Below are 16,889 nucleotides of genomic sequence, written 5' to 3' on the forward strand. Positions count from 1 at the left end.
ATCAGGTTTGTACTTCAGATACATGTGTGCACACATTTGTATGTTTTGTTACACACCCGTCCCTGTTCCAGTCAACAGTTCAAGTCCATTCTTTCAGCTGCATCAGTCCCAAACCCTTGGAATTAGTCAATGACACCTCTTTCTTTCATATCCCAGAGCCAATTCATCAGAACCTTCTGAGGTAGGGATTAACTAGATGTTCATCAAACGTGTTTCTTCTTCCTGAGCATCCGGGTAATTTCCCAGCCTCCCTTATAGCCCCCCAGGAGGGTGGTCGTGTGACTGAGTTCAGCCCATACAATGTGGTGGTCTGGACTACTCCAGCCTCCCCGGCATGATCCTTAGTTCTCTGTCCCCGTCTGTCAACTAAGTGGAAAGAACTGCAAGCCCCGAGAGGAGAGGGGATGGTAAGGTGGAAGGGTCTTGGGTCCTGGATGACAAATTGGATTATGGCACAAAGGAAAAAGAAATGTTTACTGGATTAGAACACTGTGGATCCAGGGAATATCTAGTGTTACCCTAAAAGGAGTCCTGCTGGCTCTGGCTTGAAAAACACATCCAGAATCTGACCACTTCTTACAACTGTGGTTGATAAAGACCCGGTTCTACCTACTTTGGTATTTGACGGGGCTTCCAAAAGTTTGTGGGAAATGGAATTAAGAGATAATGGAGTTTTCCATAAACTTTTGGAAACACCCTCCTACGTCTCACTATTCTCAACAAAGGGAACCCCGGGATGATGTAAATTGTCAGTGTTACCAGCTGTTAACTGAAAGGCTGAAGGTTAAGGCCCACCCAGAGGAGCCCGGATGAAAACCTGGTGGATCGACTTCTGAAATAGCGGTCACTGAAAACCTGATGGGGCGCAGCGCCTCTCTGACCACGTGGGGGTTGCTATCGGTCAGAATCAGCTCCAGAGCAAGTGGGCCTTTGTAGATTCTCAGCAAAGAGTAAGACAAACTGGTCTATCCATTTTTAAGCTCAAATCCTGTTAAGGATTATTAAGAATGAAAACATACTCACCTGAAAGAGTACACTTACCATGTAGAGCTAGATACTTGAGTATCAATAAAGCGATATGTTGAATAGGATTTGTTTCATCAGTATGCTGGGATGGTGGGGGAGGGGATATAAAACAAGGCTGGTCATGTGATCATAACTGAAGCCGGGGATGAGTATGTGGGGTCCACTGTGGAGTCTACTTTCACCTGTTCTTCCTTCCTTTTTACATGACTAAAGGTTTCCATTTGACTCAGAATAAAAGCAAAAGACCTTTATAGTGCCAACGAGGTTCAATACAGTCTTGCCCCTTCCACTCCTGTCACTTCTATAACCTTTCCCATGAAGCCTCTTGGCTATTGGTTGAGTTCACCTTAGCTCACGGTCACGGAGTCAATTCTGACTCACAACGCCCCTATAGGACAGGATAGAACTGCCCCTGTGGGTTTCCAAGGCTTTACTCTTTATGAGAGTAGAAAGCCTCATCTTTCTCCCACGGAGCAGCAGAGCAGTGGGTGGTTTCAAAGGACTGACCTTGCAATTAGCAGCCCAACACTGGGCCACCAGGATTCCTAGCCTCTTGCCTAAAAGTTTCGCAATGGCTGGTTGGAGTTGTCCCCAGCCAGATGGGCCACTGGGCTCAGCCAGGTGTGTCCCCACCAGCCCATTCACGACTGCAGTTCGCCGTCTTCCCCTGTCCTCAGCAACTCCCAGTCGGGATATTTCTCCCATGCATGTTCTTACACATACTATATAGTCACTTATTTTGTATTCATTGTTTGTCTTTCTCATGTCACTAAAATTTACATTTCCAGAAGGGCAGGGAGTTTTTGTTTCAGTGAATTTTTGTTCAGTGGCTGAAACAATGCCTGGCATACAATAAGCACCCAGTACCCAAGTCGAATGAATGTCCTTAGTTTTAGGACTACTTATAGGCCTGAGGCCAGAAGGGAGGGGCCAGAAGTTCTTGGCCTCCGGCCTCGTTTCTCCTTCAGTAGCTAGAGTAGCTGGGCCCCATCGACTCCCACTCCACTCTCTTTCACTAAACAAGAAATCTAGGGCACGCGATTTCTGAGGAGGAGTGAAGAATTTATACATAGCTCCTTGGAATTACTGCCCTCCTCCCCAGCCTTCCGGCAGAGATTTCATAACTTAGATTTGGGATATCTGAGGCTACCCCCAGGGCCTCTGGTGGCGAAGAGGGCTACACGCGGGGCTGCTGAATCACAAGGTCAGTCATTCAAGATCATCAGCTGCTCTACATGAGGAAGGCTGTCTACTCCGGTAACGCAGGGGAGGTTCTACCCTGTTCTGTTTCATAGCAATGGGTTGGAATCGACCGGATGGCAGTGAGGTGTTTTTCACAAGGCCAGCTCCAGTTGGATGGTGCAATATTCCAACACCCTGAGCCAAACTCGTGACAAAGAGAGGACTCTCCCTGAAAAACCGTCACATACCTGGGACCTTGTCATCCAGCAGTTTTAGGAAATGTTAGGCTTTGTCAAAAACACCTACTTTTTACAAAGAAAATGTTCTTAAACTGGTTGTGGTGATAATGGCACAACGCTTCTGGATGTGGTTGAACTGTCTGATGGGTGAATTAGATGCTGAAACTTTAAAAACTGAAATCGGAATAAAATAAAGCAATATAACATTAAAGAGAGTTGTTCCAAAGCGAATGTCCAGAATCAGGTCTAGGATGAGGGAAATGTGAGCATCAGAGCCGGTTTACGACGACGACTTTGTGCCTAGGGTTTTTGTGAGAAATTGGCGAATTACCCTGTCCTGCGTTTACCGCGATCCCTCCTCCCACCACCGGAGAGTTGGCCCCACCCACATTTTCACTCAGCTGCGCCGTAAGCGAACTACGAATCTGACCCATCCACTTACGTGAGCCAGGTTTCTCATGATCCACAAAACTATCGGGGGGGGGGGGGGGGGGGGAAGGCGGGGGGAGAGTGTGTGCGTTCCACTCTACTCTGAGATGAGAAATGAAATCTTAACAAAACAATGGAGTCAGCCCCACAAATGATGAGGAATCCTTTCCTTAAGCAAAACTGTATCTGGAAGCGTGGGAAAGGGAGGATCCACATCGCCAGTGCTATTAACCGAAGAAAACGCCGTTTGCTCGACTGCTGAGGGACTGGTTCCCCAGATCTACTCGGCCTTTCCTGAGCTGCGTCCAGAACACAACCGATGATCAGAGGGGCAGGCACCTTGCCTTGCGTTTCCACAGACCAGGCCCGCACGGTTTACAGTGCTCCTAGGCTTGAGCAGAGTGCCATCTGGAGGATTCTGCCTGAGCCAAGAGTGGCCGTGGAACCAGTCACCAACAAGTCAGGATCCACATAGCAACAGCCACTACCAATTCACCCAGGGACCCTGCTGGCGGTCGTGGATTACACACGGGGGCTGCTAACTGCAAAGTCAGCAATTCAAAGCCACCAGCTGCTCCACTGGACAAAGAGGCTTCCTGCTCATTATCCTTCGGGGCAGTTCTACTCTGTCCTGGGGTCAGTGTGAGTCACCATCAACTGGATGGCAGTGAGTGGCCAAGCCACCTCATGGACTTATGCCACTTGCTGATAAAAATTAATTAACTTTTACTTCTTTTTTAATAATTTTGGGAGACTGTACTTGAATTTCATTTCCCAAAAGTCATTTGTATAGTTTGGGAAAGTGTTTCTCAGAGTCCCCACAGATTCACTGAGTGCTGTCTCCCATATCTGCCTCCCATAGCTGCGTGCTCCTTCTAAGAGAAAATGGCTCTGCTCCCTTCCTAACTTAAGGTCCCAAGCAGAGCTGGTACCCCCAAGGTTCCCGTAAGGAACTTCAAAGCTGTCCCATCTAATGCCCCATGTGTTCAAATAGATGATCTGCTTAATCATCAGCTGTTAATTGTCTTGACTAGCAAAGATGGCGTCTGCTGCTCAGTGGGCCAAGGCCTAGAAACCAGTCACCCGAGGGACACAGTCCTGAGGGACTGAGGACGCACAACCTCAAAAGAGCCGTCATGCAGTTCTCTGGTTAATGGAGGGTGGGAAGGAGCGGCGGGTGTGCTTGTCAGTCACAAGGGACCCCTCCCCCAAGCAGCAGGAATAGCGGCTAGGAAACCTGCTCTTCTGTTACCATCCGGTATCCATCTGCTGCCCTTCCTTGGCCTCTCTCAACTGCTGGCAAAAGCATGCTAACTGAAGCTTCGCCAAACCCCCCAAGAGACTTTCTTTGCCAGTGAAGACGGCCCTCCTTCCCTGAAGAAAGACCACCTCTTTGTACTCAAAAAAGCAACGCTGGTCCAAACAATTCTTGTTTCCGAGTTCTCATAGGACAGGCCGAAGAGAGACAAAAGGGTTATCATTCACGACACCTGGTTTCTGTTATAACGGAAAAATCAGTGTTCTTTTTCCTTATTAGTTCTCTAGGACATCTTAAGGGGGAAAGAGAAGCCAAGGAAGCAGAATGACTTGATTAAAGAGGCTGCGGCAGAACGAAGGAGAGGGCGAAGGGAAAGCAGCACGTGTGTAAAAGGAAAAACAATCTTTTGTGTGTGTGAGCAATTAGCAAGTGGGCACACTTCACTGAAGACTTGCTCAGGCTGAGCCCTGCTCAAAGGCACATGAAAATCACCCCCCATGCCCTCTGTTTGAGAGGAAACTGTGTTCTAGTGTAAGGAGTGTACCTCATCCTAAAGCTAGCAGAGGGCCTGTAACATTCCTTCATGTGAGATATGGGTGCTACATTCAAGTGTCGGGAAGAAACTACACAGTGCCCGGCTACCAGAAAGACGATCATCTTCCAGGCTTGTTTTCAAACAAGCAGCTAAGTGAGGCATCAACTAAGCCCACATGGAAGAAGCACACCAGCCTGCGTGATCCAAGGATTGTAAATAGAATCCAAATCCGAAGGAGGGAGTGATATCACAGCTCAAATGGAGCTTGACAGTGGAAGCTCAAAATACATTTGCAGGTTTTACTTTTAGATTAAGATTCTGGTGATTTCCCTCTGACCATAATCAAGGGATGGGAATAGCCTAGTTATCAGACAGTCTTGCAAAGATGATTAAAGGAGATTAAAGTGAAAAATCTCACTTGAAGGATTAAAACCTTATCATTTGATCTCCCTTTTGGCACACTGAGTTTGCTCTGGTTTTTAATATTTTGTTTTCTTTCAAGCTAGGGGTTATCTCTACTTTACCTTGTTACTGTTGGTAGCATGAACTGTTATGCATCTCTAAGTGTTTCTTAGTACATGAAATCCAAGATCAGTGACTCTGTAGAGTCAGTAACTATGAAGGGTTCCTGGGGGACACAGTAGTGGAGGTTAGGGGGTAATGGAGAGCTGATAATGAGTTCAAGAAAGTGTTTTAAAACTGACTGTGGTAGCACCTGTACAATACTTTTTGATATGACTGAACTACTGAGTGTCTAGATTATATCCTAGTAAAATGGCTTCGAAAAACCCCAAAACCTTCTTCAAAGGCTGCAAAGTTAAACACACAGAAAGCGAGCTGAAGGTTGGGCTCAGCCACCCACTAAAGCCCAACGTAACATCTCCTGGCACCTCCAAGGGGGCTTCAGAAGGTGCATCGAAGATGGACAGAAAAGTTACGGGCATTTTCCCCTGAGCTCTTTGAAGCCTCCGAGTATCACCTGGGAGAACACTGGCGATTTCACACCTTCGCCATTTGACCAGTGCAGAGACAGTGGGGGCTGGAGAGGGAAAAACATCGGAAGAAAACAAATTTGGTTTTAGTTGAAACAGCCCCCAAAAGAGGCCAAAAATGTGTACGTCAAATTCAAGGAGTTCTGCGAATGCTGAGAAGAAAGGCGATGACAAGTCAGTGTGTCTTCTGCGGAGTCACCTGCATTCATAAAAAGGACGCCGTGATAGACACAAAATGTGTTAGAGGAGGGCAAGTAAGAAAGGTCTCGATGCACCCGTGTTATTGAAGACACTGTCCCTTAGCTCTGGGAAGCAGTATTTATTAGAAACAACTATTAAAAGAAGTCTTCTTGATTCCCGCAAATCAAACGGTTCTCCTGCCACCCCCCGGATACAAATATTTCACGTATGCTTACATATTCTTTAGCCTAACTCTAGGACTCTCCTGGATTCCTTGGTCCAAGGTCCTGAAAGCAGCATGAAACACTGCTGCTGCCCGCATTCCTCGGTGACGGAAGGTGGCTCGAGTCAGACAATGGAGGTGCTTCGCTCCATGTCTTACCTCAAGCACCCAGTTCTCCCGCAAAGCCTCCTAACAGGCAAAGAGGTACAGTGTTCTTCCATAAAGGCACACTTCCGTGATATTCTGGGTAAGTCCAAACCAATGGTGATTCCAGAGTCTTTGGAGGAGTCGTGGGAGAGGAATCCACGTGGTTGAAACATGGCTTTCTCAAGTGGATCTACTTAATCTTTGCAAGGGCAGCTGCTCTTCTTTCTGTGTTCTGGAACAAGGAGCGAATTAAAGCTTTCACTTCACTCGGGGAGAATGCAGCTGCCAGGGGCCCTTTTCCATCTGCCCACCTGCAAAGCAAAGACAAAATGTTATTTCTTACCGTGTGTCTGAAGTACAGGCAAGATTCAAAAACTGGCTGTTTCACTTATGTTAAATGGTAATCCTGGTTCCTCGTGGGCTTTGAGCCCACCTCTTCACTGGCTGCACTGGTACCGACACAGACCGAGAGAACACGAGGCGGGGAAGACGAGACTGCTCTCCCTCAGTCCCCATTCGCTAAGAACTGAGCGACCTTCCAATTATCACCGCAGCCTCACGCTCTACACCCACTTTAAAAACGGAACCACAGGCAACACATGCAGCCCACAAAGGACTAGAGTAAAGGACATACCCTGTCCCATAAGTCTATTGAACCCACAGGGGGGATCAAGGGCAAAAATATGAACAGGCATTTTTTGCAAAAGAAACACAAATGACCAATGGAAAAAATGTCAGCCTCATTAGAATATGAAGAATACAAAGTTAAAAGGACAAGTTACTCTTTCATATCAACCACTTGAACAAAAAGAAATCTCAGTTACAATGTTTCCAAACGGACACCCTCGGTTGGCTAGCTAATACAACTGGGCCTCTGTAGTACATCAAGCTGAAGCAAGATGACAGCACTGTAGGCATGGTGACCGGCCTCGAGGACCTGTTCAAAACACAATCAACTTTCCCCAACAATATACAAGGGCTTTAAAAAATTGGTGGGAAGATGGAGTTAATAAAAATTTTCCATGATTTCCCCTCCCCCCCACACACACACTTTGTGAATGGGGTGAAGGTTTCCAGAGCAGATCAGTTTTCCAGTGAACAGTGCACGCACGCTGTGTTTCGGGTCACTGAGTGCCATCCCTCAGTGTACCATCACTGTCCCACCTCTGCCCTGTGGTTTGCGGTTCCAATCCTCTTTCTTTACAAACCGTGGGAACTTTGTCCTTGGGTGAGCGCTGCCTGTGTGATCTTCAATGGTTATTCAAGGAGTACGTGCCTCCCTCAGGACAATGTTCCCCGACAGACCTGTCTGTCATTCAGCTGAAAATTCCACCAGCTTTTCCCATGAGTTCCAATGAGGGCCTGCCCTCCTCCAGGTAAACACACTCACCACTAAACCACAGTCCCAATCACTGGGGGTGGCTAAGGTGAACCACCACCCACACACTGACAAAAAAGGGAAACTTTTCTAGGGGAGCCATGTGGACCCTCTAAAGCCACTCACTCTGCAGAAAAACTGCTGGCCCAGTCTCAGAAAGCGGGCAACCACTTCCAGCCCGGGGTCAGAGAGTGTGTGCTTCTCACATATGCCAACTCATTTAGTCTGTGTGCCCAAACAGGCTCAATGCCATCATAGCACGAAACAAGGCTTTATGTCCTTTACTGTGAGGAAACAGGCATGAGGCCTCCAGGAGGACGGAGCAAGCAAAGGCCCCCAACCACTGCTGTTTAATAAGAAGCCTTTTCCTGAGTGACAACAGTCAGCAGCTGAGGGAGCATGGCTTCTGACAGCACCACTCCTGCCTGGGGGCGGTGCAGAGGGGGGGGTGCCAGGGAGGGGCTGCATACACACCGGTCTGCAATTTCTTGCAGGTTGGCTTGGAGCATCATCATGAGCTCTTTGAAAGGCATCCATTTCGGCACGTAGACGGGAACCTCTTCCTGATATTTCTTATTCTTGCTTTCTTCAGCTAGAGGTGCAAACACTTGGGGTCCCTCATCCACCAAGGTCTTACACAAGGAGTACAGTCGTTCTCCGTCTTCAGTAGAGATGTCCTGGTTGGGCACAAAGGAAACACAAGAGAGAGGCCGGCTGATGGTGGGACCTCAGGTACATGCTGCCGGTGCTTCAGGCATGGCACTTCCCAAACCGTTCCGCATACCTTCCTACACTGGGATTCACCAGCTCTCTGACAATCACTCTCCCGAAAGCTAGACAGACACGAAGCACGGCCCGACCGAATGTCAGTCACATCAGAAAGGTCCACATGAAAGAGGCCACTGCACAGTAGAATGTGGCACAGCTTGCCACAGAGCAGGGGCTATTTTTACAAATGGGAGTGTAGGCAGGCAATCTCTGCTTTATAGGCATCAGCTGGCAGAGTCCAGGGAATTTTCTGTAGGATCACACACACACAGGGGGGCTTCAAAAATTCACAAAACAATGGGATTACAAAGGAACAGGATTTTCCCACATGCTTTGGGAAGGCCCTGGAACAGTCCCGAGGGCAGCAGTGCGGGGAAGAGCAGCCCGCACAAAGCTACCTCCATTCTGCTGAGTTATGTCACTACACTTGCTTGTAAAGTAAATGACTGACGTTATGCTTTGTGTCTCAAGCCCACGGCCCAATGTCCAACCTCTTCGTTCATAATGTACAAAGGGGCTAGGCCAAGAAGCAAGACAGTTGGCGCTGCTTTCTTACATCGGCTTAAAAGGTAGAGACTGTCAAGTTTCCAACAAGATAGAGTGAGAGCAAAAGGAGGGAACATGAACACAATGATGCAGTCAGGCAGACATGAAGCTGGTTGCCCAGATTCTACCATTTGTTGAGCCGGACAGACAAGACGTTCATCTGAAGTCTGGGAGGAGGCGTCTGAGGGCCCCTTACCTCGAGGGCCGTGATTCTGGCAATGGTCTCGGAAAGAGCTGTATTGAGTAAAGTCCCCATGGCTTTGCAGTAGATAGTCACTGGGAGGACATCCTGCCACACAACCCCAAGTCTCCTTAGCTGGTGCAGGACCTGTCGTCACAAGAAGCAGCCTCTTAGGTTGGAACATGCATTGCTGTGACTTGTACATTCCAGATTCACATTTATCATTTGTTTGTGTTTTGGCAGAAGGGCTGTCTGAGTATCAACAAGCAATCAAGAGTATCGGATTGTTTTCACCAGTGACCTATGTCTGCTACAGGAAGGGGCTTCAAAGACAATGGAATACAATTTTCAAACTTTTTGAAGGCCCCTAATCCACATTTTTGTGAAGCATACAGCCCCTTCCCGCTAGCTCAGCCTTCTGTGAGCACTGTGGGCGTGGAAGGTGTGTGCCCCTGCACCTGTGGGCACATTATATGCAGAAGCACACGCACACACTTCTTGACTATCTATGACTGACTGATACCCCTTGGCTAGCTGAAAACGAGACTCATCTTGTAGACAGGAAAACTGCAACGAGAAGATCGAGTATTGAAAAGAGGTAGGGGCCAACAAGGACGAAAACTCGGGTCTCAGATTCCCCAGGAGCATATTACTGGCTATGGCAAGCTTCCCCGATAAGTACACACACGACCGGGCACATGGAAGGATGGCGTCTGTTGACCTGGGGGGTGGGGGCAAGGAAGGCCTTAAACATGACTAGAAGTGGCATCCAGTTTCCCAGTGCGGATGGGGTGGAATCATCTGGGCTGCCTTTTACATATGCTTTCTTGCTTTGAAAAGAAAGCAGGAGGGGCATCCAGGGATAGAGCACAAATTCCAGAGCTCACAACAGCCTCCCACCTGCCGGATCGCTCTGCTTGCTGCAGAATAATTCTCTTCATCGTCCATGTTTATAAAGTTCCTAGCACTTGACAGTCTTTCCAGAAGTTCTCCTTTCTGGGCCCGCATCTGAGCCAAAAAGCACTCTGTTCCTAGATGGGAAAAGAGAATAAAGAATTCTAAAGGCAGCTCAATCGCACATTACAGAGCAGGGTGGGAGGGGAGACGAGCAGAAACCAGACAGCTGGAAAAAACCACTGCTAGAGAGCATCATCAACCTGCCCTCCACCCCACCCTCACGGTGATCAAGAACTCCCTCCCCAGAGTCAGGACCGGCTGAGAACCATTTCATCTGCAGAAACCACAGCTACTGATTAATCTGTCATATCTGCACCACCGAAGGAAAAAGCGAGGAACCGAAAAGCTAAGCGAACCACTGAGAATCTCCGTGTTTCTCAGCCTATCACTGCAGTACACACATTACTTGCCCCACATTTCAGTCTTGGTTTCTGTTGTTTTCATTTTTAATAATCCCAAGGGATGCTGAGGAGGGGAGAGGAGCGCTACCTTGGGCTTCTGTAAGAGAACCGTCACCGACAGCCGGGCAGTCTCCCCAGCAAAGAGGGCAGAATTGTCATGATGCATATCTCAGTTTGCACTCTCGCCTATCTCTGACCAGGTGGATTCACAGCACACCAGCAATGCGCATACAACTCCGAAGTAGGGGAATCCTGTCAGCACAAGTGCTGCACTCACATTACAAAGGGACTTAGCCAGGACACTTCCAAACCCAATGCCCTGCCACTCTGGCATCACTCAGGACCACCAATCTCTCACCTCCTCAATCATAACTAGCAGACACGAGGCTGCGAGGTTACAGTTACCGAGTCTCCTGAAGCCAGGGACAAGATCCACAAACGTAGAAGTGCCGTCACAGAGAATGGGGGCGAGCCGTAAAGTGAACTGGTGCCCGAGGGTCAGCAGGTGGTGAGCAATATACATACAGTTGTTGTGGTGAATGGCAGCCAACTGGGGCAGTTTTTGAAGGTTCTCTCTACGTCAGGAAGGTGGGCAAAAAAGGAGAGAAGCTGCCGGTTATTGAAGCTGGGACTGAGGGAAAGTCACTACTTCCCAAATGCAATTCTAGGTTTGAAGCCTAGCACGGGTGTAATTAACCAGGTAAAATCTCCTCACTCCCCTGGCCAGTCAGTCAGAGGGCTGGAACATGGCCTCGGCCTAATCCTAGAAAAGGATCTCAGGGAACAACAAGGAAAAAAAGCAAGGGGGTCAAAATGCCCCCCTGGGTTCTCTCTGTAGCCTGCAGACCTAGCACAGCTGTACATATTAACAACTTCAAAATGCAACGCCGCCTGATGCCAGGAGAAATGCACATTCCCCTCCCCTTTCTCTAAGCCCCTGTTACACTTCTATTATGAAGCACTTCAAATTTTAAAATATGAAAATATGGGACTTCCCCGAGACAAAGGGAATGAGCGCGTCAGGGAAGGAGGTCAGGACACCGAGGAGGTTTAAAAGGTGGCCCTAACTTACACCCAAGAGTAACCGCCAGGAGGCTCTGAGTCTTCTACACATGGTGGTCTCTGTCCACACTGCCTGTGTTTCTGGAATACAGCCACCAGCAGGCAATCAACCCATACTGACTGCCAGGCTAGGATGCACAAAGGCAGGAGGAGCCAGCAGTCCAAGATCACTGTTCTTATTTATTCCTGCCACACAGCAGAAACATTTGGGGGCTTGAAAAAAATACCCAATGGCTGGGTTTTACAACAGATCTCTAGCCCCAAATCTCTAGGGGAGTCTAAGCAAAGATACATATTTTTAAGTCCAATAAATGATTCTAAGTTACTGCCCGAGGTGAGAACCATAATCTAGAACAGTGGTTCTCAAAGGTGCTCTCCTAAGAAAGGGCATCACGTCCCCTGGACATGTGTTACAACACAGGTGTCTGTCTGCTTTAGCAAGGCTTCCAGGTGCTTCTGAGGCACACGAGCGTTGGCAAACCACTGACCCAGGGCACAGTTCAGAGGGGCCCCCTCTAGTGTGAAAACTGCTTCGAAGCTACCGCAGGCCCTGAGCCAACTACCTCTGAATGCCCACGCCGTCAGCTGGGCCTACTGTGCGGCTCTCATTTTCTTTACTTGAGCTAGTAGCAAGTGAAAGAAGTCTCTGAAGCCACAGCAGAGAGAACACAAGTAAACAGAATGAGGTCCGTAATAAATAAGCTTTCTTTTACAACAAAAACTATAGGTGGGCATAGTGAGAAGCATCTCAATTGTTCACAAAGCAGTAACAGCCTTGTTTGTTTTTTCTGCCTTGTAAGCAGAATGCTTGGTGGTGGGAGAGCTTTGTTGGCATGTCTCTTAAAACATTTGTAAAAAGCATTCAAAGCACTAAAATTAGGATAGCAGCGAGAGTCCCTAGAGGCTTAGGTTTAAAATAACCTTTCACTTATTGTTCAAGAGACTTTTACAGTTCAGGACTTCGTGCTATTCTATCGTGATAGCCCAGGAGCGCTAGGAGGAGTGGCTGATGACACCTGACAGCCCCACTGCCGTCTCTACGGCGCAAAGTCTGCCGCGCTGTGAATGCCAAAGGCAGAGGCAGTGTGCTTACTGGAGAGCCAGACAGAGTGACAGCCTTCTTGTTTCTCCCCAGGGAGCAGTAGCGTGCACAGAACGTAGCTCACGCCAAAAGCAGGGTGAAGTTCTTTTGAGGTTTTAACTTTGCTTCACTTACGCTACTGCACGTCATAGGAGCCTATTAGTTTATGTAATACATGAAAAAATGGTCTTTAAATGTGTGCTTTTGAAAAGGTTCACGGCATTGTGTAGTGAATTCTAATGACCACACCCATCCTTGATTGAGAATATAAAGGCAGTGGCTTAAACTTGACTCACAAACATTTTCACAATTACGTACAGACCCGCGATCAGCGGTGCTTACCTGTGACAGGTGGGCACAACATCATGGAACAAATGGAAGATACTCCTTACGGAGTAGAAGAGCTGAACGGCGCTAAGAGGGAAACACAGATTTAACAGACAGGTTAGCACTACACGGCAAATGAGGCACAATTCAAATGAAGTGCATCTCTAACAAGACCGCTGGCCTTGGTTGCAGCTAATCTGGATGGAAATATACCCTCTCTCAAGATTAACTAATCAGATTACCCGTCTAACACCCTAGATCCATTAATAATTTTAAGGTCACACACTCCCCCACAGCCCTTTTTCACTGGATCAGTGTGCACTCCCCAGAACCCCAAGTCCCCCGTCAGTAACAAATGGAGCTAAGCCTCAAGTAAATGTCACCCTTGCACCGGCGCGCTCTGCAAAGGGCACCGCATCAGTAGCGATCCTCGCTCGGCCCGTTGAGTCGGTCTGACTGTCGGCGCTCACCTTTACTCCTTCGTACCCAATGCAAGGCAGGAATCAACATTTCTAGGGTAGAATCTGGCCCGTAAGTTTCTTACCCTTTAAATCTGGGCTGAGAGCACCCGAAGATTACTTCTTATTAAAATGCACGGGAGAAGAGCAAATACAAGGCCGGTGTCGCCTCCCTCTACGTAAAGACATCTTAAACCAGGTACGTTGAATAAGTCACAGGAATCCCACAAATACGTTAAAGAAATCAAGTCGTGGTTAATATACCACAAAACACTGACACTACTTAATTGCTAAGATACCGGATTACTTTATTCTGCGTCTGCTATCCGTGTTGCTGTTTATGGCTGAATCGTGGAGAGGATTGCCAGATAGCTTCATGTTTGTTTTGGAGCAGACGGAATACCACAGTATTTTTTATGTACTGAACACCTGAAGTGATTCTTTCAGAATAAGATACTGGTTGCTTCCATGAGGACTCTGAATCACTCAAGCATTTAATATACAAAAATACTGTTTAGTGTTTTATGGTCTCAAAAGATTTAAGAATTACTGCTCTGTACCCTCATTTCCCAGCCGGAATGCTCTCATCTATTCTGGGTGAGTGCCTAGTGAAGAGACAGTCACTTTTATGAAAGGGTCTTCAAAGGGTTCGTGGAAATATTCCATGATTTTTCATTCATTTCTTAACAAATGTGCTGAAGCCCTCTCATGTGTCTATTTAGCCACAGAAGCACACTCTTCTGCTTCCAGGTATTTTCCTTCCTACTGATAATCAAACTGGATGGATTGATGCATGGACTCATCAGTGCCCCACTGTAGGCATGTATTTTCTAGAGCAGAATAAAACTAAGGGGTTGTCTATCTGTGGTGATAAGAAGAAACTCATAGGAACATGGGTGATGAAGTTCAGCCCACACTGAATGGTTCCAACTCCCTGCCATGGAGTTGATTCTGATGTCCAGTGACCCTCTAGGGACAGTGTCCCTGTGGGTCCCCAAGACCCTTCCGCAGGGGCACAGTGGTTCGGAACCACAGACCTGTGGTCAGCAGCCCAGCAAGTAGCCCGCTGCACCTCCAGGGTTTCTTTAACAGGTAAATTACAGCCAGAGATTGATGTAAGTTGACATGCCGACTGAGTCAGAGCGGGCAGTGTGAACTAACGGGATAAAAGCCAAAGAATTCCTGCTGGTCTTCTTATTACGTGGCCAGTTCAGACACGCACATCACAGTCGGGGCTGTTTGCAGCCCACTCAAAGTCCTCACCATTGATCACTGCTGGTCGTTGCCTCAAGTAGAGTCTGATAGGCGAGTTCCATTAATTTCTGCACGGAGGCACTGACGCGGCACGTCGGCAAAGAAAAGGAGTGCTGGTCCAGCGAGTTGCCAGGCTCTAGACTCCCCACCTCATCTCGCTGCGTTCTGACCACTTTCTGAACGTCTGGCTTCTTATCCTCACCGGGACTGGGCAAGTCTGGCACGCTTATCTTCGAATCAGGCGTAATCTAAGATTCAAGCACAAAAATGCATGAGCTTCAGGGAAGCCAAACGCGAGCAGACAGCGAGGAGTAAGATGCAACTTGCTTCCCTGAGGAGTAAGCTGTGGTTCTACAGCGCAGTGCAAAAGCCCGCATGATGGCAGCATTTTAATGACTGATCAGTCTCAGGTGAGAATGCAAGAAATGAGCAGACCCCTGTACTGTCAGATTCTTCAAAGTACTGCTGATCTTCAATGAAAGAACAAAGTTGTGGGATTGAAAAAGAGGTAAATAAAAAGAGCTTCCAAAATCCCCATTCTTCAGACAAAGCTATTAGATGACTGCAAACCACACAAACAAACCCACTGCTGTCAGGCCAACTCCAAAGCACAGCAGCCGCCCCTACAAGACCAAGGCCACTGCGCCCGGGGCTTCTGACGCTGAAAACCTAATGGACACAGACCGCCTGCCCCCCCCCTCCAGGAGGGCCTGGGGGGTTCCAGAGTGCAGGCTGCCAACCAATAATCACTGTGTTCATTGTCTGTACACTAAAAAATTCCTTCTCTCCTGCACTTTCCATGGATCGACTCTAAGAAAGGACTTGTTCAGACCGTCTGAGAAAATGAACTCATTCCTTTCCTTAAATTAAAAAACATGTCTCTCTAAAATGTACACACAATGAGAACTCTCATACTCAGTCAGGAGTAAATGAGAAAATACTAGGCTGGCAAGTCTGAAACCATGAGTGATATTTTCATCCTAACTTTTAAAGAAGTCATTTAACCTCTCTGGACCTCAATTTTCTCACTGTAAAAGGCAGAAACTGGAGGACAGCGATTTTCAAGTCTTGCTTCTCAAGCAAGGAGCTAGGAAAAAGCGACCCAGCCAGTAAGTTGGCTCCCCTCATCCAACCAGGGAGAAAGCCGCTGCTCTGCAGCCAGGACCCTGACAAGAAACCCATGGGAACACGTCCAAAGTCTAAGAAAACCGTCTAAGTCACCAGACCTGGTTTCCCCATCTGTACAATGGTACATACAATGTCATAGAGCTGTGAGGAAGATTACAGAAGAATAAAAATGCCAAGCCCCTCAGATAGAAGATAATAGATTAGGACACCAACGGAGAAATATCATTATAGGGATGCTTTGGAAAATGTCAGTACTTGTAAAAATGGGCCCAGATACATGACTCTCAAAGGGTGACTTCGTAAGAACCGAGGAATCTGAGAACAAGGGAGTACAACCTAATCAAGGTCTATGTGAGGCCAAAAGACACAACACATAACAACAAAAATGCATCTTTAGATCTTCTGAGGAAACAGTATCTGGGGGATTCTTTTAGAAAGATTTAGCTGGAGACCATGGAGGATAATCAAGTTGAAAATCTATCTTGGGGAAGGGAGGGGGAATAGAAATTTTCCAGCAATTGGTAATTTAGTAAATCTAATTCTAGGAGTTCCTGTCTGGTGCAGTTAACTCACTGCAAAGGCTGCAGGAAACCAGCCACTGACAGCCTATGAAGCACCATTCTACTCGGACACACATGGGACTCTGCGTAGATGGGTGATACAGTCTAGTGGCATTTACATTTCAACATCAAACAAACAGTGCTGGGACTGCACAGATTTCAATTTAAGAGAACACCCAATTTCCACAACGTGTGCTCATCTTGTGCTACCCCTAGTGGTTCATTAAGGATTTTGCTGATGGGGACATGGAACGGGGGACCCCAAAGAAAGATGGTTCTGGCAGAGGAAGAGAAGGGTGCCAGGGAAGAGGATCCTGATCCTTGGGTTAGGGTTACAAAAATGGTTAAGGACCTTTCTACCAAGGGGCTCTCTCAGTCTGTGCTCTGCTTTAATCTAAGTAATATTTTGTACGTTCAAATATTATTTTATACATTTATGGTTAAAAAAGAATTTACACATGGGCTAAGGTCAAAGGAATAAACTCGCCTCAAGGAAAATCACTCCACATCCTTTGCAGGTAAATGCTTGCATACTATAGCTATATCTTTTTGCTTACTTATTTCATTAACTTCAAAA

At 47.4% G+C, this 16,889-nt stretch overlaps 1 protein-coding gene across 1 annotated transcript in view; it reads right to left on the reverse strand.

Moving 5' to 3' along the window:
* Positions 1–5,960: 5,960 nt before the first annotated feature.
* Positions 5,961–16,889, reverse strand: part of ZW10 (zw10 kinetochore protein) — a 32,673-nt gene continuing 21,744 nt past the window's right edge. The window contains exons 10-16 of the mRNA XM_075546616.1: positions 14,634–14,872; positions 12,928–12,999; positions 10,848–11,017; positions 9,985–10,115; positions 9,100–9,231; positions 8,064–8,266; positions 5,961–6,522 (exon numbers count right to left, since the gene is read on the reverse strand). Coding sequence (XP_075402731.1) covers positions 6,402–6,522; positions 8,064–8,266; positions 9,100–9,231; positions 9,985–10,115; positions 10,848–11,017; positions 12,928–12,999; positions 14,634–14,872 — 1,068 coding nt within the window. The 3' untranslated portion in view covers positions 5,961–6,401. The remainder of the gene's footprint in view (positions 6,523–8,063; positions 8,267–9,099; positions 9,232–9,984; positions 10,116–10,847; positions 11,018–12,927; positions 13,000–14,633; positions 14,873–16,889) is intronic.

The sequence above is a fragment of the Tenrec ecaudatus genome, chromosome 4 (assembly GCF_050624435.1).
Source record: "Tenrec ecaudatus isolate mTenEca1 chromosome 4, mTenEca1.hap1, whole genome shotgun sequence".
NCBI lineage: Eukaryota > Metazoa > Chordata > Mammalia > Afrosoricida > Tenrecidae > Tenrec > Tenrec ecaudatus.